At 38.0% G+C, this 24,075-nt stretch overlaps 1 protein-coding gene across 1 annotated transcript; it reads left to right on the forward strand.

Moving 5' to 3' along the window:
* The first annotated feature begins 77 nt into the window (after positions 1-77).
* Positions 78-23,270, forward strand: LOC137256337 (peroxisomal bifunctional enzyme-like). Its single transcript, XM_067794114.1, has 18 exons — positions 78-244; positions 3,735-3,874; positions 4,854-4,992; positions 6,489-6,645; positions 7,130-7,259; positions 8,830-8,879; positions 10,842-10,991; positions 11,717-11,869; positions 12,762-12,905; positions 13,156-13,275; positions 13,370-13,522; positions 14,232-14,300; positions 15,048-15,150; positions 16,119-16,265; positions 16,985-17,109; positions 19,064-19,161; positions 19,686-19,795; positions 21,427-23,270. The coding sequence occupies exons 1-18, from the start codon at positions 174-176 to the stop codon at positions 21,531-21,533; spliced, it is 2,166 nt and encodes a 721-aa protein (XP_067650215.1). The 5' UTR covers positions 78-173; the 3' UTR covers positions 21,534-23,270.
* The last annotated feature ends 805 nt before the right edge of the window (positions 23,271-24,075 follow it).

Raw genomic sequence — 24,075 nt, forward strand, 5'->3', positions numbered from 1 at the left:
AAGAAAGATTGGCTGTTTTTGACAGTGACAAAGTTGGTTCAGTAAGTGAAGTTCAAAGGTTAGCTCTGCTCTGGCTCAAAGTTCACTGTCTAGCAGACAGGTGCTTGCTGAAAGTTACCGGAGCTGCATGCTACTTCTGTACTGTTGAAAAACCGAAGTGACAGCTATACATAATGGTTGACTATAAAGTAGTTGGGTCTATTGCATTTCTGGAAGTCAACAATCCTCCAGTCAATGCGTTAAGGTTTGTGTTTTTCGATCGACCCTGCCAGAGTCACGATTGAATTTGCTTACTCATTCGATAAGTTCAAGATGAGCATTTTGTTTTTTAAACACATTTCAGAGACCCCAGTGAGACCGAAATTTGACAGTTCTCAATTCATGTGATGTCAGTTTTAATGCATCATGTCTCACTGTCAGTGAAATTATTTAGCCTGTTACTTATATGGAATCTACCAGTATTTTTTAAAGGGGCACTGATGCGGAGCAGTTTCCGTGGACTGGTGGTTTCTTTAGTTATTGTTTTTCTCCCGTGAGTACCCGGATGATATCCCAGAATTCGTGACTGGTTCATGATCTCTGCTGCGCCTCCCATATGCGCAATTGATAGTTTATGTGTAGACTGATCAACAAAGATGAAGTCATTTTACTTAGTTATTATGAAAACAAATCAAACACCATGAAGTTTTCTCACCTGCCATTGGTATAAAAAAACCAAAAACGTTAGGACTCAAAAATAAAGAAGTCAGTGTATGTCTTTATATTTTGTCCTATAAAGCTAAGTAGTTCCTTGTCACATTTATATGCATTTTGAAAGTTATTAAAAAAACTCCACACGGTATGCTTATACTTACTGTGAATTACTAACTTGATTTTAATAGCTAAACATTGTATAGATTGCCAACGTGAATCATATTTCACATACACCAATGTGCAACAATGTGAGGCTATTACCTCATTCAGGAATGTTTCCATCAATATCCACATGAAAGAACAATATTCCATTCATCTGCAACTGCTAAATAATCCTGCTCTATGTCTTATGTCTTTCAACAGTTTAATATGTAAAAAAGTGACACATCGTTTGAGAATTTTTCACATTGGTGGATACATAATCTCACTGGTCACCCAGGACAGCACACCTGGCAACTAACTGTATGATGTCCGCCATTAGTTAGCCAATAATGAGCAACAATCAATCAATCTAGGCAGTGGCGGTTAATTCTTTGTTGGAAGGATGTTGTTTTTACACTTGTACTTTAGGACAGGGTGTATTCGGGATAGATTACGTAAATCTACACTGATAAACACTGCCTTTTTGACAATTCCACTGTGGAAGTAATTAATCAATCAGTGTGTTATCGGTTAATCCTTTGATCGATGTTTGTTTTTGTAACTCAGCTGATAAACCCTCTCGCATCACTCACACACACATATTACATAACATGCAATACATTTGCCACTACAGACCTTAATTTATAATGTTGAGTATTTACTTCAGACAGGAGAAATGCCAAATGGGAACCTATGCCGAGTAATTATAGTGGTGTTACCACTATTTATACCCACTATAAATTCATTAACTGACCATCAAGTGAATGATGACAAATAACAAATAGATTTATACCATCAAACGTGAGTTACAGCAAGGATATCTGTGTCGTATGCAGCCTGAAAACACTTATGGGCCTAAACTGTTTTGAGGATACCAACGGAACTTTGTTGTTACATAAGAAATGCACATAGAAACTTTGTTGTTACATAAGAAATGCACATAGATATTTTCTCTGTACTTGGATAAATGGGTATCATCAACTTTTTTTTTTACGGAGGAAAAGTTTCAGATTTCTCTACCAATGGCAAAGTTTGCTATGACAGCTGGGCCAACCCACAAAACTATCTAAATATAAAGCTTTGCAATCTTTCGGACTTCGGAAACAAATGGCTTCCTACGTGTATGTAGACATCATATTTTCACAAGACATGATTAAATATTGAGGTAAAAACACAGAATTAGGATCAAATTGGATCAGTCACTATACCAAGCATCAGAAAAAAACTACACTGTTACAATCAGATAAGGAATACCATGGATATTTTTATATAATGGTGTGTGATGGGCATGCGGCCTCCTCACATTTTAGGGTGAAGAAATTCTGCTAATGTGGACAGGAGTCCAGTCCCTTTGTCCATCACGGTCGAGGGAGCGGGTGCTGACCAGTTTGGTGCTTGGTTTCGTATTCAGACCGTTGGTGAGAAACATTATTTGCTCTGCATCAGTGCCCCTTTAAGAATCGAGACAACATGACATTCTTGACGTGAAACAACACACTAGGTCCGAATTGAGATCTGCATGTGGTGCAGACATATTTTGAACGTAGTAAACACCAGATATATATCACCATGTTTAATGTATAGTTAAGGGTCATGTATAATTTTTCCACAATTTTGGAATCTCTCAGTAAATGCTTTACAAAGCTTGATTGTAGTAAGATTGTATGATGGTGAATTTATTAAATGGTTTTCATCAAGATTCATAAGAAATTGCTCACAAGCTTAAGAACTGTTTTATGTACAATTTGTTAAACTTCAGAGATGTTTGCCAAGCAAACAGAATCTGGTTAGGTGAAATGGAATGTAAGTATGAATACCTCACTCAAACACATTACTGACTGCGAGGACTCGTGAAGGTTCCGGGGTAGAACAGGCCTTCAGCAACCCATGCTTACCTAAAAAACGACTCTGCTTGTCGTAAGAGGCGACTAACGGCATTGGGTGGTCAGGCTTGCTGACTTGGTTGACACATGTCATCGGTTCCCATTTGCGCACATCGATGCTGATGTTGTTGATCACTGGATTGTTTGGTCCAAACTCGATTATTTACAGACGGCCGCCATATAGCTGAAATATTGTTGAGTGCAGCGCAAAACTAAACTCACTCACTCACTCACTCACTCACTCACTCACTCACTCACTCACTCACTCACTCACTCACTCACTCACTCACTCACTCACTCACTCACTCACTCACTCACTCACTGAGAGCTGACCTGTCCTTATTGTGTTGTTTTGAGCTGTGCCAGTTTGCGCTTATCAGAGGGGTACACAAAGTTTGCAGTCAGACTACCAGTTGTCTGTCTTCCATTTTTTGTAGAAGTCATGGTGGCTGGTGATTAGGTGCCTGACTCTGAGATTGTGGGTTCGCATCCGGGATGGGACTCGAACAAAAAAAAAATGTTCTGTAACTTTACTAAGAGAGTGTAATCCCAAATATGACATATGTTACATTTGACCTCTTTCTAAATGGCATTGTGTAAGCATTTTTGGCAGTGGGAGTCGTGCCAATGTATTTACACTTACCTTGCTTCATATCTTTGTTGTGATTGTTTCTCATAAGAATGCATGATCAGAGCTTCAGATTGAGCATTTCTTTCTAAGTGATTTGGAAAAGCTCAGTCCAAAAACCCTTTTGAGATGTCAGGGAAACTTAACTTGGTCTCATTTTATAAGTTCCTGTTCAGTTATCTTTCATATTTATCTAGTCATTCAGGAAATGATGCGATAAAACTTAACCTGCCTCTTTGATCGATCTTCTGTTAAGTTTTAAAATTAGACCACTGGAATGTCTGGTCTGGGTTTGATTATTTTCAGACCACTTCTATATAGCTGCCATGCTTAACTCACTCGGTCTGTTATGTTTAGTTTAGATTGTTAAAAACACTTTTCTGATACAGTCTTTCAGTGAGGGTTGGCTTTGTGGAAGGTATCGAGAAAGCCAACAAGGATAAAGCTGTCAAGGCCATCATCATTATTGGATCAGGATCCACCTTCATATCAGGAGCAGATATCAAGGAATTTGGGAAGCCTATGAGAGGTATTGTCATGCATGGGAGATAACCACTTCAGCTCACTGCAGGATGATTTGAAACTCCACAAACACTAAAAAAGTAATAATGATGTACACTGGAAATGAAAATCCACTTCTCCCTCGGGTTGAAAAATACCATTACTGGGTTAACGCCGAGGTTAAAGGGAACATATTAAGAATTTATTTTAAACTTAGCATACAGTCGCGCTAAACTACCTTAATGATTTGACATATGTATTTTGTTGGTGAAATAAAAATGCAATTGCTACCAATTGATAAAGATTATTTGCAAAAGAAACCATATTGTTATTTTGTGGTCAAGTGTAGTATGGTTTTGATTCAAATTTTAAAATGTGCATTATGCTTTTTTTTTAAAAAAAGAAGGAAAAATTAAACAACCATTTTATCTATCTGACCAGAATCAAAGTAAAATGTAAAAAAAGGACCAACATGTTAATCTTTATCACTGATATACAAAATCTGAAATGTGCTGATTATGAGCTGCAGAGAGTTAGTTAAAAATACAAAATTAGGATTAATCTGTCTTCCATCAAACCCCATTTATTTTTTTTGTCAACTTATCTTTTTGCCAAATGAAATAAAATATATAACTATATGCAGAGGTTTTAAACATGTTAGTATATATATTTTTCAACCCACCAGCTTTTTTTCGCTATTATCCATGAAAAAGCAAAAACACAGGTATAGTTATGTATGTAAATTTATGGGTACTATTAAGTTATTAAATGTAGAGTAGCAGACAAAATGAGGCAAGACAGATTCAGCAGAAAATTTGACAGAAATGGCCAAATAAATTAAATTTGGAGAACAGTGGAACTTGAAATTTGGTGTTTTTGGGTATCTGACAGATAGCTGGTTCAAACATAAGTTTACTTGGGATAATCTATATATAAATCAGCTATGCTTTTAAAACTTTGTTGCATGAATGGCCATGTGATGAGCTTGTGTGTGTCAACATTTACAGGGCCAGGGCTTGTTGAAGTGGGGGATCGCCTTGAGGCCAGTGAGAAACCTGTTATTGCTGGTATCCATGGCAATGCCTTAGGTGGAGGACTTGAAATAGCCTTGTTTTCTCATTACAGGATTGCATTAAAAAATGCAAGGTGAGCTGAACTTGTTCTTAGTTAAGAATGAGATGTTTTGTATTTGATGATTGGGAGTATTTGTTCTCATATTATGTCAAGGTTTTTACATGTACCAAATTTGTTACATTTGATAAAAGACATATAAAAAATAACTGATTCCAAGTATTTGATTAGACTTTGCCTCAGTACATATACTTAGATGTATATATATGTCATACAACAATTAGTTATGTATGTGTAGAGTTTTGTCCTCATTCTATCAAGATAAGTAACCAAGACGTTTTTTATCATGTGAGAAGTTAAGTCACAGTTTCTATAGGGATGTCAACTGCCATCTTGGGCATCCAGTTTCAATTTTTTCAGTCCTATCAGTGTAGGCAGCTGCTTTAAGTAAATCAATAAGTTTGTTTACACATAAAGCATTAGAATGCCTGGTTATAAACTGGTGACGAGGCATGTTGCTAATGTGTCCCTCTTTGGAAGCAAATTGATCTGAAAAAAAAGAATCAACTGACCAGATAAATCTTTCATGGCACAACCGTATCAGAAATACAAGTAACAGATGAGTTATTTGGACATCTGCTTTTTTAATCATTCCATGTTAATTGAGGCTTAATACAAAGCTATGATAGGAAATTGGCTAAGATATTTATGGTAAATAGTGCTGGGAATTTGAAACCAAATCCACTCTCGATTATCGGAACACTTGTGGTGAACGGTTATTGATTATAATCAAAGTATATACATTTTAATGTAATCACCAATTTTTAAGGATTCGTCCCCAGGTTTTTCCTAATTAATGTGAATGTAATTGTTCTGTTTATTTTTACAACAAATATTTAGTAACATATCTCAATACGTTCACAATAGATGTAAAATTTATTCAAAGATAGGTCACAGTAATATTTACCGTATCAATCACTACAAAACTATGAACATGATGAATACAATGCACTGAACTTTGTGTTGTTGAGTGCCTGTTCGTTCATGAATATTCATCATTTGAATGGTTTGTTTACTTCATTCGAGCATTATGCAACAAAATTCTGATCAATCAAAAATGTTTTTTACAAATGATAACTATTTTTAATCCTTGTTTTTAATTATTTTTTAATTATTTTGGATCATTGGAACACCACCAATTGCAGCAGAACATTGATAATTAAATTGGAAATCAGCTGTAGACCCTTTTGATTCTATCTGACTATTCTACAGCTACTCTGGACTGGTATTTCATGGCTATATATTGGTAGAAAATAACTGATCACTCTGGTTTTTCACTTGTCGTTGACCAATGGGCCAGTGGCTGTGTCTAACATCAAATAACTGTGGATATGATATCTCTGTTTCCATATTTTGGCCATCCAGTATCACAATGTATTAGTCTACAGATTGCTGTGAATTTATTAGTCAGATTAGTGGATTGATACTATGACAGCACTGGTGCATTGTTAAGTGACATTGGCCTGTGATTTAAAAACAGAAACAGTAGAAGAAGAAATGTGACTTTTCAGAGTGGGCTTTCCTGAAGTCCTCATAGGAATACTACCAGGAGCCGCAGGGACACAGAGGTTGCCAAGGGTTACCACAGTGCCAGTTGCCATGGATTTGATAGCAAGTGGACGGCATGTTGCAGCACCAGAAGCCTTGAAATATGGAATTTTAGATAGGGTAAACTGTGATATCAACTTTAGAATAAGCGCTTCATTTTATATACTCTACATTGATAAATGTAATGAACTGTACACCTGTTGAACTGAAATGAATAAAATGAATTTGAAAAAAAAATACAAAGAAAATGTAGAATAAGCTGCTTTGAATCCTTGTTAGTCTGATATTGTGCAGTGAATGGCCATTCATTGATTTAGGAGTGCATGGTTTTGTCACCATCTGACAGTTAAAATAGCGACTAGGTGTATAGTAATGAACATTCTTTATTTTGTGCCTGCATACACACAAAAACATTACATCAGTCATTCTGTCAACTTCTGTTTTCATGTGACAGTCTCTTTTTTAGAATTTTTTTGATTAGTTTGATAGAAGACAGGCATGATTTATTGATTTCAAATTCTGTATTCTTTCCATGTGTCATTTTTTAACGTGTTGTTGTATTGGAATTTGGCAAGTAATCACAGTTCTACCCAAACTGTTGCAGGTTGTTGAAAAGGATCTTCCTTCAGAGTGCATAAAGCTGGCTTACAACATCATTGGCAAACCGCTCTATGATCGCAGGCTACGCAACAGGCCTGTGACACCTGTGGAGAATTTTGCTGCTGTCTACGATGGTAATGCATTATGTTCAGAAATTGATTTTCCTACCTGCCAAGATATGGGTTAGAATTGGTTTTTGGCTTGTTGTAAATGGCTACTGATGGGGTCGCATGGTCAGACTCCTTGACTTCGTTGACACATATCCCAGTTGTGTTGGTCAATGCTCATGTTTTTTGATCACTGGATTGTCTAGTCTGTATCACTGGGGAGGGAGGTTGAACAAAGCAAAAAAACAAAAACAGTTCAGTTTCTATACTGCTTCAAAGGACAAGACCCGCGAAGATCGGGAATAGAAAACATCTTGGCAACCCATGCTTGCCACAAAAGGTAAGAGGTGACTAACGGGATCAAGTGGTCAGACCTGCTGACTTTGTTGACACATGTCATCTGTTCCCAAATGTGCAAGTTGATGCTCATGCTGTCGATCACTGGATTGTCCGGTCCAGACTGGATTATTTACTGGCCATCGCCATATCACTGGAATATTGCTGAGTGCGGCATAAGACTGAACTCACTCACTCCCAAAAGGACAAGTGTCAGCCATTATTCTGTGGTCTGTAGAGATTGTAGCGTGACAAATATGGCTACCATATGTGTTCATATTTCATGTAATGTTTGTTCAGATTCATTAGGTAGCAAATTTTATACAGGCCCTTTACTAGCAAACAGTTTATTGATATACAGCAAACTTGTGTTTGTTATTTGATTCTAGAAGTTTGTATGCCAGTAACAGTTACCATCTTAGTTGCTTAGAGCTGGTGCAGATTCTTACTCCTTCTATAAAAATTACTTGTATGAAAATGTACCAGTATGTTGTTAAAGTCGTATTCCAGCAATATCACTTAGAGGGACACCAGAAGTGGAATTCACACATTGTACCCATGTGGGGAATCGAACACGGGACTTTGGTGTGATCAGCAAACAGTATAACCACAAAGCTGCCCTACAGCCCTGATTATTTTTAAATAGTAATAAGGTTTCTCGAACAATTACAGTTATAGAGAAACCCAAGAAAAGATCTACAGTTATTCACTTTAGGCACACTAAAGGACCATAAATCTGTAGATAAATGATGACGACTCAGACTGGGTGAGTGACTGAGTATGTTTACTTGCTGATTTTAGCAATATTCCAGCACCATTCCAGCAATATTCCAGCAGTGAAAAGGTGGGGGGCACCAGAAATGGCTTCACACATGGTACCCACATAGATGTGTCGTAGAGAGCTAAGCAGGTTATAACGATACATGTATGAGTAGAAATTAGAAATCAAGACAAGTTGAGAATCTGATATGGTCTGTGGAATTTCAGCTGTAAATTTTATTGCCACTTATGACAGTATTGGCATGAGTGAATCAGTGTAAAACATTTGCTGCTTTGAGCAACATCCCAGCAATATTCTGGTATAGGGACCGTAAATGGGCTGAAAACATTGTACTCAAAGATATGGTACCGAAAGAATGAATTAACCTCTGGGCTACCCCTCTACTTCTGAATGTGTAGTCAAGGGGCTAGTAAAACCAAGTTGATTGGGATATAAACTCCTGGCATTCTGGCATTCTGGCATTCTGGCATTCTGTTGCAGCTGCACTGGCAAAGGTGACGAGACGATCCAAAGGCTTCATAGCGCCAGTGGTAGGTATTCTACTAACAAAGAGTCTGTAACCAGTGTTCACATAAATATGAACATTATGCAACTGACAATTAATGTATTATACAAAATTGTGTATTTGTTACTGTTGTTTATCTGCAACAGTATTATCTTGAAAAGTAAATAAATTGTATTGCAGTATATTGCAGTTCAGGTACTCATACTGCGATACATATTGCAGTATATTGGAAACTTAAATGTTTGAAATTAAGTATCACTAATTGTACATGACAATCCTATTTTCTGCATTCTAAGTCTAAGTCACATACATCGTAAGTTAAGGTTCTGCTGACAGCAATCTCAAAATTAGACTGCATAGTCGGGGATTTCATTTTCTTGTTTATACAATTGATAGTATTACATTGAATAACAAAGAAAACATTTGCTTTGAATGAAAGTCTGTGTAGATTATATTTTAAATGATAAAGATGATCACAGAAACTTCATATGTTCTTTACCCAATATGCTGATTCTCATAAATTAAGTTGCAATCATTTGAAAGTATATTGCGATTTACTGGTAATATCGTGCAGTGCTAGTTTTAAAAGTTGCAATGTATTTTATGTAAACCATAAATCATACATGTGAAAACTCTGATTTTAGACTCAGATTTCAAACTTTGGTTCTGTTGATTGGCCAGGATTATGGCAAGGTCAGAACATTTTGTTTTGAGTTGTGATGGAGAGACTTAGACTTGAGCTTGACCCTCCTATAATACTTTGATTAGTATCATATTAAGCTTTATGTATTAGTTCAATACTATCATAGGTGTAGTCTAAATATTGAAAAGTTCAATGTTTTATTGTGAATTGTGTTGTGATGGTGTTGTGCTGAACTAAATTGCTCTACGAGACACGTGTTAAACAATAGCGGTTTCATGCCACATGTATTGCACATGGTTAATCGCCAATCTACCTGTAGCTCGACTATGCTTGTTGTAAGAGGCGACTAATGGGACCGGGTGGTCAGGCTCGCTGACTTGGTTAACACATGTCATCGGTTCCTAATTGCGCAGATTGATGCTCATGTTGCTGATCACTGGATTGTCTCGTCCAGACTCGATTATTTACAGACCACCGCCATATGGCTGGAATATTGCTGAGTGCAGCTTAAAACTGAACTCACTCACTCACTCTACCTGTAGCTACCAAGTGGATTTGTCCAGATTACTTGTCCTGCCTGCTTGTCAGAAACGTGTTCACTGTGCTGGCTTATCTAATACTTGTCAAGAATTAAAACTTTTGCAGTAGTGTGGGAGGCTGTCATCATACAATCGTGATAATTAAAGTAGGCCTATGTTATGGTCAAGAACCATTCATGATTTATGACTAGGGTGGTGATGATGATTAAAGGTAGGTCACCCGTTTTCTTCTAGTTCTAGTGGGATAATCAATTTTGTACATAAAATATTAAAAAACTATGCTTGAAAATTTTAGGATGAGGTAGGGAGGTTGTAATTGATTTGGAACATTTCACGAAGGAAGTCACTTACTTTGTACATAAATTTTAGAGGGGTCATTCACATTGTACATGTTTTTCCATTAAAATCATCATCACCCCCTTGGCCACAATGGTCCCTAAAATCTAGCGCTCTCTAATAGTCACAAGATGGAACTGACTCCATGTTGAACACATCACTGTTGATATATTCAGTACTAGGATACTCCATCTTAAGGATCCAGGTTAGAAATGGTCTTGGGCAACTAATGCTTGTAATTGGTGACTGAAGGAGTCTGGTTGGTTGGAGTCACAGACTTGGCCGACACATATCATCATATCCTGATTTTTGTTTCAGTGCAAATGATGGCAGTCACTGGATTGTCTGGTCTAGAGTTGATTGTTTACGGACCACTGCCACAATGAGATGAGTGTGGTGTTTAAACATGTATAACATGTATATATACAACCAATGTTTAGATTGTCCAAGAATGACCATTTCAATCCAGAAATGCTTACAAGCTGTGAAGGCGGCAGTAACAGCAGAAAACTACGCAGCAGGGGTGGAAGAAGAAACAAGACTCTTCATGGACCTGATGAGATCTGGGCAGGCTAGAGCACTGCAGTATGCATTCTTTGCCGAGAGAGCAACAGCAAGGGTATGTTAGTGGAATTTAAAGGATCAGTTGTCATTTTTCGTACGTTTTGAAATGGAACTGATGCTGTTAAATATTTGTCAGTGCACATTCTAATGTACTAACAGCTCTTATAAACTTGTGCTCCAAATTCATGTTGACAGGGAGGTCATCAACTGTGTAAATAGTTGAGATTACATCTCACAACTGTATGCACCTTAACTGTACTTCGATAACAGTACGCATATTAACTATTCTTCATTAACTGTAAGTGGATTAACTGATCCTCATTAACAGCATACATATTGATTGCTCTTCATTGTTGCATATTAACTGTTCATCGTAAACAGAATGCATGTTAACAGTTCTTCATTAATTGTATGCATATGAACTGTTTTTTGTTAGCAGTGTGCGTATGAACTGATCCTCTTTAATAGCGTACATATTCACTCTCCTTCATTAACTGTATGCTTATGAGCTGTTCTTTGATATTCATATGCATATTAACTGTTCCTCATTAACAGTGGGCATTTTATCGGTTCTATGCTAACAGTAAGCATATCAACACTTGCTATGATTCCCCTGTTAGTGAACACAACACCATCCCATCAACATCCGATGTTAATGCTCACCCTAAATATAGTATTGCTTTATCATATGCAATCTTTGTGCAACATATTATAACAAATTACATTGAAAAGTCATTGAATAATCACAGAATTTTTATATTTATTTATATATGTTTGTAGTGGCAGCTCCCCACTGGAGAAAACTTTAAGACATGTAAACCTCTCCCCATAAAGACCATTGGCGTGATCGGCGCAGGCACCATGGGAAGTGGCATTGCGGTGACAGCATTGAGGGCAGGGCTGACTGTGACACTGGTAGAACAAGACAGAAAGGTTAGTCTAGGGACAAAGCCATGCAGTGTCTATTTTGTCTGTTTTCAGGCTAGATGGCGAAAAATTTTAGTTCACCTAGCGGCAGTGACTATGTGGCTTTTTGTTTTCTGTCATTGTCAAGGATTCGTTTCAGCCATCTTTTGATGGCTTCATGTATTTGAAAAGTTGTGAATGCAAAATGTTCAAGTTTGTTCAGTTCTTCAAAGAATGAATTTCAACATAACCATCAAGTAACCATCCATCTTGAATTTGAGAAAAATGAGGTGGAAAAGGCTGCTTCTCAGAAGCTACAGGGACCAGAAATTAATGACATGGTCGTGTGAGCAGTTTCACTGACTTAGTTGATGTATGTATATATCCAAACACTGTAGACTGATGTCATTGTCAATCTCTGGATTTCTTGTCCCGATCCGTACCCTTTGGATGTGTATCAGCTATATAAAACTGGAGTGTAACCTGAGGTCATGCTCTTCATCATGCTCATGAATGACAGTGTTCATGCTCATGAATGATAGTGGCAGCTGCAGGTACTTCCTGAAATGCGTTCTAAGGGACTGTTCATAAACCCATGTTGTTTATGATTTATGGCTGGAGGAGGTGCTTATGATGAGGGGGTTCACCCATTTTGTCCTTGGAAAGTGAAGTGGACATCTCCTATGTTCACATGTACTAAGGGGTCAGCAGTTTTGTTCATTAAAAATATATAAAAATTGTGCTTAAAAATTATGGATGGGGGCACTGATTTTGTACATGACATGCAGGTGGGGCACTTACTTTGCAGATATGTTTTAGGGTGTGTCATTCATGTTGTACTTGCTTCTCCATAAAATTCATCGTTACCCCAAGCCAAAAATATAAACAGTCCCTAAGCTTAAAGTGATGTTGTTTGCAGTTCCTGGAGCGGGGAGTGGCGATGATTAAGTCTGTGTTAGAAGGCAGTGTCCGCCTGAACAAACTAAGTCCCAAGGCTATGCAGAAGTCCATGTCGCTGCTGAAACCCACAGTCAACATGGATGACCTCCGTGATGTCGACTTGGTAAGGTTCTTCATCAACACAACGAGGGCTGGTCCAAAAGTTCTATGCCTACATAACTTCTAGACTACTGACACCAACAAAACTTAGGAGTGTTGTTGGACAGTGTTCTTCATCTGCATTTCCATTTAATTTACTCAAATATAACTTCTAGTTCGAAAGTAACAGGTCCTTGAAGCATACTGGAGTATACATACAGGATCAGCAGATCTGAGCCAGTTTGTTCTTGCAGCCTTCCATGTCTTTCATCTAGGTCATTGAGGCAGTTTTTGAGAATCTGGACCTGAAGAAGCAGATATTTGGGAAACTGGACAAGATTTGTAAACCCCAGACAATTCTTTGCAGCAACACGTCTTCACTGGACATCAATAAGGTGAGTTGTGAAGTTATCTCTGTTAGTGGATACAATTCAGGTCCTTTTTGCCTCTTTACAAGTCCAATGTAAATGTCTCTCCATTGTCTGTCAGATTGCATCTGCAACAGAGCGCCAAGACAGGGTGGCAGGGATGCACTTCTTCGTGCCTGCATATGTCATGAGACTTCTAGAGAATGTTTACGGAAAAGCGACATCAGGGACAACAGTTGCCACCATCATGCAGCTGGGGAAGAAGCTTGGACAGGTGTGTTAATTATAGTTACTAGCAAACAAGGATAAGTTTAACCAACATAGAGAACCTTTTTTTTAATAGAAGTATTTGGTTCATGGCAATGAGCATACCAGTATGGTTTATGAAAGGTAGAACAGATGTAGGCTAGTGCATGTGCAGTGCATGATGATGAAATTGATTCTTTTCCGAAACTGCAGATGTTTTGCTTGTAAGACACATGGTCGATGTAGCAACTGCACTTGATTTTGGACAACCTGGAGCCCCTTCGCTCACAATGGCAAGGGCCAGTAGGCGCCACTCATACATGCTAATATGTGTCAATTGTCAGGTCGGTGCTCAATCCTTGTTTGCTGATAGCTCAGACATTCTTTTGAACTTGGATTGACAGTTGTGTCTGTTTGCAAACTGAAATGTAAAAAATATTAAAACCATTGGCGTTTATTCTTTCTGTGGACAAGACATAAGTAAACCTTTTTTAAGAGTTTACTGTGGCTAGCACTTGAAATATGTTGTTCCCAGAACAGTTTTCACCTGACAGCTGGGCTTTTTTCAAAGCTGAATAATTGTTTTTCCTATGTAACTCAGATCTATGGCAGCCATAGCACTGTGATCACTTTTGGGAGTTGGCCCAGGTCCAGACGAATAACTTGTTAGATACTGATTGTAAGAAAACTGTTTGTATATGCTTGGTGACTAAAATTATGCTGTTGCTGTCTGTCAGGTGTCTGTGTTGGTGGGCACCTGCAACTCTTTTGTGGCCAACAGAACCATGTCCAAGTTTGGCTCACAGGTAAGAGATGTACACTTAGCTAGGGACGGGTATCACGGATCCCCCAGGATTGGGCGGGTGGGGAAGAAGTGGTCTACTTTGGCAGAATCTTCCCCTTTTCATAGAAAACAAAACACAATATCTTAGTTATATCTTAGTCCAAGGACAAAACTTCCACAAGGAAAATCTTCAAAATTGAACTCTAAACTATGCAGTTTTTGAATGCTAGAACTGTCTGTTCGTATGCTCAGTGACTGTTCTCAGACTCTCTTGTCTCCTTTTCAAATAATCAGTTTTCCAGTACAGATGCGTTTGTTTCGGTTTTAGAGGATATTGTTGCAGTTTATTTCCCGATTTTGTTTCTGTTTTGGTGTACATGAGTCCAGTTTTGATGATTTGTTCACCATGATATGCCTGAAAGAGGAGAGCAGATGACTTAAGGGTGTGGCTCAATGATGGCATGTCATTGTAAGTCTGACATACTCAAAGAAAACTCACAGTACCCAGTGTGAATGATATCACTTTCATGACTAAATACTTAAGAGATCAATAACATTTCTGGAACCTGAGGCCTGTAATTTTCTAACACATCCGATGAAAGAAAGTATTCTACAAAACCTGAAGAGATAAACTGTTTAAGTATTTTTGAGAATGAAATATTGTTTTTGATGAATCATGGCCCTGTTTAAGCAGAGGATGGATAGTTTACCCTTTACAGCATGTGAATCATTTGGTCAGTAAGCATGGTATATTGTTTTATGTTGCTAGGCAACATTTCTGGTAGAGGAAGGAAGCCTGCCCCATGAAGTTGATCAGGTCCTCACAGACTTTGGGATGCCAATGGGAACGTTCGCTGTTGGAGACCTCTCAGGTCAGAGGCACATACAGGTTTTTGAGAACGGGGGTAGGGGTGTGGTGCACACTTCATTTTTCTCTTTTTCACAAGTGTTTCAATGGTCATTTAATAAACAATATTCCAGCAATATCGCAGCAGTGGACACCAGAAATGGGCTTCATGCAATGCACCCATATGGGGAATCAAACCCAAATCTTTGCCGTGACAAGCAAACACTTTAAACACAAGGTTACCTCACCACCCTGCCTTTCAAAGAAGTTATCAGTCATAGTTTGTAATGCTGAGCATCAGGAAGGGTAGCAACAAGTACCATGTCTTAGTATTATGGATTAGTTTGAGACTATTACCTGTCAGCTAAAACAATTTTTAATTTATAGTCTTAAGCTGATTTTACTCAATTTTATCCTCCTGGCATGTAATGTGAGGGGATATGGTCGACACTTTGCCTGTCTGTAATCGTTTTGTTTCTGGTTTCTCCAAAACCATTTGATACGTTTCTTTTTCTAAATTTGTAGATTTATTAAACAGAACCTAAAGTGGTGCCTATTGCTATTTACAGATTGTTGTCGTATTTAAGTTTCTTGGTTTCCATGGAAACGTTTTGGAGTTAGTCTCAAAAGGGAGGGGTGGTATCTGAAGCATAACTAAAAAAACATTCAATATTTTTCAGCAAAACTCGGTAGATGTGTCAAACAGAAGCAAAGTGGTGCCTTTTTTTATTTACAAATTTTTGTCATTTCTATTTTTCTCAGTTTAATAAAATTCAAGTTTGACTTTCAATAACTGTCAGATGATTTGATCTTTCAAATATGTAGGGTCCGGGAAGATTTGTCATCTTCTGATGACTTTTATTTAACATTTGTCATGAAACTTATGAAATGAACGAATCTCTTTAATTTGAACATTTACGAAAAAGTGAAAATGAGGATGTTACTGAGTTTGCTGGTTTTATGCTTACACTGACTTTGTGGATCTTATGTCAGGTCTGGACATTGGCTGGAATATCCGGAGAGAAATAGCTAAGGCGCAGCACGTGAACCTGACCTTTGTCACACGATACATGGGTGGCGACCAGTACAGCTCTCTGTCAGACAGGCTGGTTCATAAAGGCCGTATTGGACGCAAAGTGGGCAAGTACAACCTGTTGTTCTATGTGTTCTAAAGTGGAACATCTGAGACCGTACTTGGAGGATTTCATATCCAGTGTATGGGGTAGAAAACAAACTTTGCGTTCACAAAATACATTGCCCCAAGAATCTTGTGTGTATGTGCACAACAGGTGTATGCCCCAGCCAGAAAGTGTCAAGGTCACGGGTTCCCCTGTAAAAATTTTGAAATTTAGACGTCATTTCCTTTGCTTTAAGAGCATGTTGACATTATTTGCAAGTCAAATTAGCTGAGAGAAACTTTATTTAGTTTGCTGTTTCTTGGGTTATTTGTTGCCTGAATGAAAAACACTTTGCATGCAAAATACGCGTTTAGAAAATATTGTGCATGTAGATTTATTTGGATGAAATGAGCAAACACTGATGTAGTGCTAAATCCCAGTTTTAGGCCCTTCCAAAACATTCTCATCAAACGCTTTTTGGTGAAAATGACGGTTACTCGTGAGGACAATTTCACAAGGCTTACACTTTTTTCATTTTCCTTATATGTTGGTTATTTTATTGTTTGCTGAAACTCAGATCAAAGTGAATATCATTCTCTATATGTATGTGAAGGTATATCAAACAGGGACAAGGAAACAATCAGGCAAGCTTATTAAGACAATAATGTATATTGAAATTTAGACCTTGTTGGAAAGAGTTTGTTGCAGAGACTTTCTTTGTGAATGGAGTTGATTTTCCAGGGAAAGGTTGGTACAAGTACGACAAACCCAATGGCAAGGTCGCAACCCCTGACCCAGAGGTTACTCAAATAGTACTGGATCATTGCAAGGAGCTTGGCATAGAGCGACGCAAAATTTCACCTCAGGTTAGCATTGCTGCGTGAAAGTCTGGGTTAGAATGTATCTTCAGTAACCCATGCTTAAAGTAAGAGGTGACTAACAGGATCAGGTGGTCAAGCTTCCTGACTTGGTTGACACATGTCATTGGTTCCCAATCACGTGGATCAATGCTCATGATGTTGATCACTGTATTGTCTGGTCCAGACTCAAATATTTTAAATATTGCTAAGTGTGGCATAAAACTAAATTCACTCACTCACTTTTCAAAATTATATATAAGGCATCTCTCTCTGTCAGCCCTTTGGGAAGCTACCCATGTTGACTATTCTCAAAGAAAATTGTATACTGTAAACTGTCTTATTTCCGCACCTTTAAATTTTCGTGAGTGACAGTCACTAAACCTTTTCGCGCCTTCTTATTTTTGCGAGGCGCCAGTTGACCAATATGTTGACAAATGCAATAAAGTATAAATACCTGAGATATAGGTCGAAAAGGGTACTTTACATGACTATGGTTTTCAAGCAGAATATTGTTCGATAAATCTTTCATTCAGCCATGAAAAAGACCGGTCACGTGACAAACATGTGATCTTGTAACAGAGGGCGTCTCTGAATGGTTTAACACAACACCCAGGTGCGTGATCATTGAGTTGTTATAAGATAAACAGATTTGCGTAGTGATTTAAAAACTAATGTAATTGATATCAAACCTAGTTCTCTTTAATCGGGTGTTAGAGCAATGAAAACAAAATGATCTCTTCTCACGTGATGTGACTGCTTACGTAGATGAAACAATAGACTTGCGAATCAGTGTTATGAAGCCTGTACATGCACGGTGGATAGTGAAATGTCTGGACAAGCTCTCCAAATGGAAAGACTTTGTTCTGAGGGGTTGGCAAAAAGCTAATCTCTCGTGAAAACTGTTAGTAACAGGATCAGTAAGTGACACGTGTTAATTCAGATTAGCCCAGTGGTGACACGTGAATGAGCAGTGTACACTCGTATTGTTTTTATGTTGTTGACTTATCTGAATAAAGTGAATGATATATCTATATCATTGCATGTTTTTATTCTCGTGTCTTGAAGTCTGACGCGAAGTTTGCGAAAATTAAATGGTCGTGAAAATTTGGCTGTTTACAGTATGTAGATTACAGTATTTAATTAAAGAGTTCAAATGAATTAATGCCATGTTGCATTAAATTGACTCTTGCACCCTCTACCTTGTTTAAAGCGAAACCCATAGAATGACACAACTCTTTATGACTACCCTACCCTCAGCTTGCGATTGAAACCAGTTCAACAAACACAGACAACACTGCATGCAACAGTTTATGATGTATGGAGCAGTTGTTTACGTTTCATGTATGGCAAGTGTTCCCTGTCTGGAACTTGTTCACCTTAAAGTTTGAATTATCGATTTCATACAAGGGATAATAAATCTATGACCCAACATATATAATATAGACCAAAATATTGTCGAAAATGTGTTACAGTTTGCCTTTCTCTGCTGTGCATGTGTTTTGTTTACCAGTATATGAAACAGTGTGGTTATCCAGTCATGAAACAAAAAAAGGGCCTATTTAAGGGATATTCAGTGCCATGCCACACTACATGCAATAAAAGAACTTAGGATATAAAATCTGAATATAATTGTTGACGAGTGCTATGGTTTTTTTTGTATGTCCATCTTATTATATGTTGGGAAATGGGTATATTAAGAGCTACAACTTTGTACATCGTTACATTTACATAGTCATATAACTTTTAACCAATTCTAGTAAAGTACATGTAGAAATATTATCTGTGCATATCTATTATACTACCACATACAGAAAAAAGTTATTACATTCTTAAAAATTGTACTAACTGAACAGGTGTTTACTGTATTTGTACTATAAACCTCTGGCCTCCTGAGTACGGAAATAAATATTGATATGGATATAAAAGGTGTGTTACCTTGTATCTGCTGTTTGTTCATCAGGAGGTGGTGGAGAGGACAATGTTTGCAGCAATAAACGAGGGCTTCCGATGTTTGGAGGATGGAGTGGCAGCTAAACCTGAGGACATTGATGTATGCTGGTGAGTGTTCCTTGACTATTGTCCATTGCTCCTGTGGTAGTTACCTCTGATACTGTTGATATTGTCATCAAAGAAGATGGAGATCACCCGTCACTCACCCATCTGGAGCCCCACTTTCCTGCCAAAAGCCACCCCACGTGACCTGAGACATGCTCTATCACTTTCTCCTTCATCGTTTGGGCGGTTCATTGGGTCTCCTTTACAGCTGATATCCTTTATGCTTTAGACGAGAATTTCAAAGTAAGGCCATGAACTGTATATTAGGACCTTCAGATATCACAACGACGTATGGTGATGAGTGTTGCTGGTGTCCATTTTCCTGCAGTAGCCTTCTCCACAATGATGCTGACAACATCAAAGAAGATGTTTCAGTTGGAAGTAGTTGTGGTTAAAGACTGACCAAAATCAGTATGACCAAATCAAAGTACAATCTTCCCCTAATTAAGGCCAGTAGGTAAATAACATGTGACTAGATAACCACATGTCGTCCATATAGGTCCATAAAATGATCATTCTGTTTTCAGGCTTCTGGGTTTTGGATTTCCACGGTACCAAGGTGGACCAATGTTTTATGCCAGTCAAGTTGGCCTGCGCAATGTGTATGACAAAATATGCCAGTTTCATGAGCGCTATCGTAAGTTGAATGCATTTACATGACACAGTCATTACAAATTCTCGCAATCTGATTAACAAGTATACTGAACAGCAAAAGAAGGGCAACTTATTATGTTCTTTGTCAAGTTTTTAGATAGGAGACATAAACACAATTGCTTGCCTTCATGAGATTTCATTTTTTCGAAACTAGCTTTTCTTTTGCTGTTCTGTATATTGGAATAAAGACATTGAACTTAACATTGTGGAATAGGTGAGTGGTTAATAGTCTCAAATATATTCATTATTGTTGTTGCCATTCGTAACAGTGATCACATGTTCAAATTAGTCAAATTTCGGAAAACTAGTCCATATTTTAATCTGTATCTGTATCACATCTGACACATCATTGTGTGCAAGCTTGAGATTGGACTAGGTGAGGTGAGGTGAAATGGTGTTTGGCGTTGTACTTAAGAATAATTTAGTGATATGACAATGTACATGCATGTGAATGTGTGGCTGCTTGTACTAGCAAAGACTTCAGCTGGCTTTATGGTGCCATTACGCTGAGATACCATGCCACAGATTAGCATGAACAACCTACTCAGCTGACTAGTTCTAGATGTACCCATTAATGAGTGTCATGCCGGGACCAAAAAAAGTAATGTCTTTTGGTATGATGTGGCCGGAGATCAAACCAGGACTTTCCTCTTTTGGGCAGACCTGCTAACCACTACACAATGGTTGAAACTGGACAAAAGCCTGAAGTTATGCAGGTTTCAGATGTTGGACACTGAAAACCACATGCACGTGTTGATGTTGACAAACCATTGATCATAATCAGGGCAGATCTGAGTTTGAACCCAAACTTATGGCTCACCTAATGGTCATATTCATGTACAGCAACATGTGGCAACTACTGACAAACAAGGATAAGTTGAGCACAGACCTGACAATTGACCTGTATTAGCACGTGTGAGTGCCATCCACTTGTGCTTGCCATTATGAGCAAAAGGGACCCAGGTTGCCTGCAATCAAGTGTAGTGCAGTGGCTGAAGCATGAGAGTCTTTTGAGCAAGGCATGTGCAGTTATGCGTGGAATCAATTTCACTGCCACGCACAACACATGCACTATCCTACATCTCCCTTTCACAAAACTTCCTTCTTCTGGTAAGCGCTTTTTCTTTACCAATCCAACTTAGCCTTGTTTGCCAGTAATATGACTGGGTCGCTCATGTTTAACTTCCATCTGAGGATATGCAGCATTCTTTTTTCTTCAAATGTAACGGATGTTGGTACAGAGGTCGTCTTTATGTGTTTTAACCCCATGTTTTTCCTTGATGAAAAAAAGCCTAATGTTTTAGAGAGTATTTGTACCTAAGCTGTATGTCTTGCTTCCTCATACTCTCTTAGTGGAATGGTAATCATGAAGATCTGGGTTAGAATTGGTATTTATCAACCTATGCTTGTCTTGAGAGGCATCTAACAGGAATGGGTGGTTGGGCTTGCTGTCTTCGATGTCCTAATTGTGTAGATTGATGCTCATGATGTTGATCACTGGATTGTCTGACCCACACTGCCGCCATGTAGCTGAGACCAGAGTTAAACAACAAACAAATAAATCATGTGAAAGGATAATTACTGTACCAATCATGTCTTTTTCCATCTTCCCAGCTCATCAGAGTATCTGGATGCCCAGCGAACTCCTTCGTCGACTGAGCAGGTCAGAGGTCACCCCACCAATGAGCGAATGGAGAATGAAGATAGCCAATAAACTGTGATCAACAGGACCAGCCAGACAGTGAACACTGTGCCTTATATTACCACTATAATCAGAGACTGTTTCCGAAGATGTTTGTGTATTGATTATGTGACATTCTCCAGATTTATCTGGTCCGAAATGGAAGGCTAATGTTAAAACCAAAAGTATTTCAAAGTCTTAATTCTACTGATATCAGGATCATGGACGCAGTGGTTTTAGAACTTCATTTTGCCTTTCCATTCAGTTACAGCATTGAATCAAGTGCTGAAGTATATCTGAATGATTGAGTTGTAAGTAGCCAGTTTTCTGGTCAGTCTTCAGATGTTTGGTACCTATTTTGCTGTTTGTTTGGAGACCTGAAACATGTGACTGACAATTGACTTGATGGTTTTCATCATCCAGGGCTCAATGATAAAGATGTTAACCTACTTGCAACAGGTGCAACTTGATACCCCCTAACACACACACCCCCACCCCCCCATCACAATATTCAGTGTTCTGTGTTGAAATGTCAGAAGATTTGGTGCACATATACATATTTCCAAGATGTACCCATAAATCCATAGCAACACAGACACAGTTGGTCCCTGTTTACAGGAGCTGTCGTAGCAGAGACATGTCTAAAAATAGTAATGTTTCGGTGCCATAGCTATTCAAAGTTTAGATGAAAAATTAACTGGTTTAATTATGCTGATAATGTTAGATTTATTATTTATTATTTTCAAAAATTGACTTGCACCTTGTGCAAGTTAGACTAATAACTAAATTGCACTTTTTAATATTGTCTTGTACCAGTGCAAGTAACAAACCATTAAATCGAGCCCTGTGAAATCTCATCAGCTCGCAGTCATTCATCTGCAGCCAGTAATCAGTGTTGTCAGACATAATGTATTCCTGAGGACTGATTTGAACACAGAAGAAAAGACACAAAGTGAAACGTATTTCATTTAATCAAGAACTCTGTATGGCCATCATTAGATGTTTGCATAATAGTAAATTTCATACACTGACAGATATAACTTCTGATGTAATCTATTCGTGTAGAATAGTTGTGATCTGTATGTCAATTTTCATCCACGAAATCATATAATCAGTGCATGTTGTTTGGTGTTCATCCATATTTTATGAAAAAAGTGATATGAGAGGAAGATTTATCATACAATGGGTAGTGTTCTCAGCAGGAAACGGAAAGTAGAGTCAGGCCATATGCAAATTTTAGGTACTACTTTCCCAGGGTAAACAAACATGGCGTCAAGGGCCGGTGATCGTGTCCGTATTGACTGCCGTGGTTACTGTACTGTCAGTCCTTTGATCCCAGAACATTCGTGCCTGGTTATGATGGATGGAGTAGATTATGTAGAGAAGATAGAAATACATGGGCTTGCGAAGATACCAAAGACAGTTTCCAACCGACTGTCAGTGTTAGCGAGAGGATGGCATAGGAATCCAGTTGCACAATGTCACGTGAACATTAAAGTGTATTTGGTGTTCAAAAGGGTAATTGAAATTTTCTGACATTCCACACAAGGTTTTTTGTTATTTTTCAAACGTAAGCTAAGATTTGCTGACAGCAATGCGCTCTTTAACATAAAAGTTTAACGCACTCAAATGGGTGATCAGTACAAATTTGCGTCACCGAGCTTGTGACGTCACATATTACTACGCACATTTTGTGACATCATAGATATGCAGGCACATCCCCGAAATTTAGTTTCATGAAATTGCATTTTTTTTTAAATTATAAAGTAAGAATGACATTGTATGATAAATTGGTTATCACGCGAGTGTGTTTGGAGGATGGTTAATATCTTGCATCAGGAATAAACACTATGCATTTAGCTCGCCTAGGTTCGCTAAATACAATGCTCACTAAATACAATGTTTATTGCTAATGCAGGATATTAACCATCCCCAAACACACTTGCGTGATAACCTATATATATTTCTTGCAGTTTGTAGTCTTTTTCAGCTTTTCAAGTTATTTGTATAAGTTTTTTGTATACGGATCAGGCTGATGTTAAGTGTGACTGTTTTTGACAAGGAGGGAGTATATTTCATGAAGTGAAGAAAGGAAAAGTATGCACATGGGGTTCACAGAATGAATTTAAGTGGGTAATTTAGTAATGAGGAGGGTTATGTACCTGGCATTTCATTATCATGGCTAGACATATATGCTAAACTAATTGTTTTCATGATGCAAGCAATAATCACTTTAATCATATTTACAATTGTTAAGTTTATGTTTTCCTTGTGATATACTGATCGATTTAACAATTATTGAATAAATCTTCATATGATGCTAATTTATTATGTGGTTTATCAAGCATGTTAACTTCGGTGCCAGGCATCATGATTGTGTTTTCATATTGGTTTTATTTTATGGAAACAAGTAAGTTGGGTTTAATATTTCTTTAGACAGATTTACCATTTTATTTTTAGGTGATAAAAAATGTGTAAGATGTTGATAAGGCGCTCAGTGTCATGTATGGTGCTGACTCAGAAAGATCAAAATCGGGTGCTGATGGGATTTGAACCCATGTCCTAGGCCCTGGTGACCAAAG

The sequence above is a fragment of the Haliotis asinina genome, chromosome 11, assembly GCF_037392515.1.
Source record: "Haliotis asinina isolate JCU_RB_2024 chromosome 11, JCU_Hal_asi_v2, whole genome shotgun sequence".
Lineage (NCBI taxonomy): Eukaryota > Metazoa > Mollusca > Gastropoda > Lepetellida > Haliotidae > Haliotis > Haliotis asinina.

What these genes read in the sequence shown, in the direction of transcription:
- LOC137256337 (XM_067794114.1), top strand. Translation starts at nt 174, where the DNA reads ATGGTTGACTATAAAGTAGTTGGGTCTATTGCATTTCTGGAAGTCAAC. An exon ending in AAGGCTTCATAGCGCCAGTG is followed by an intron (nt 8,880 to 10,841) that starts GTAGGTATTCTA and finishes ATTTCAATCCAG; the next exon opens with AAATGCTTACAAGCTGTGAA. An exon ending in TGTCCAAGTTTGGCTCACAG is followed by an intron (nt 14,301 to 15,047) that starts GTAAGAGATGTA and finishes TTATGTTGCTAG; the next exon opens with GCAACATTTCTGGTAGAGGA.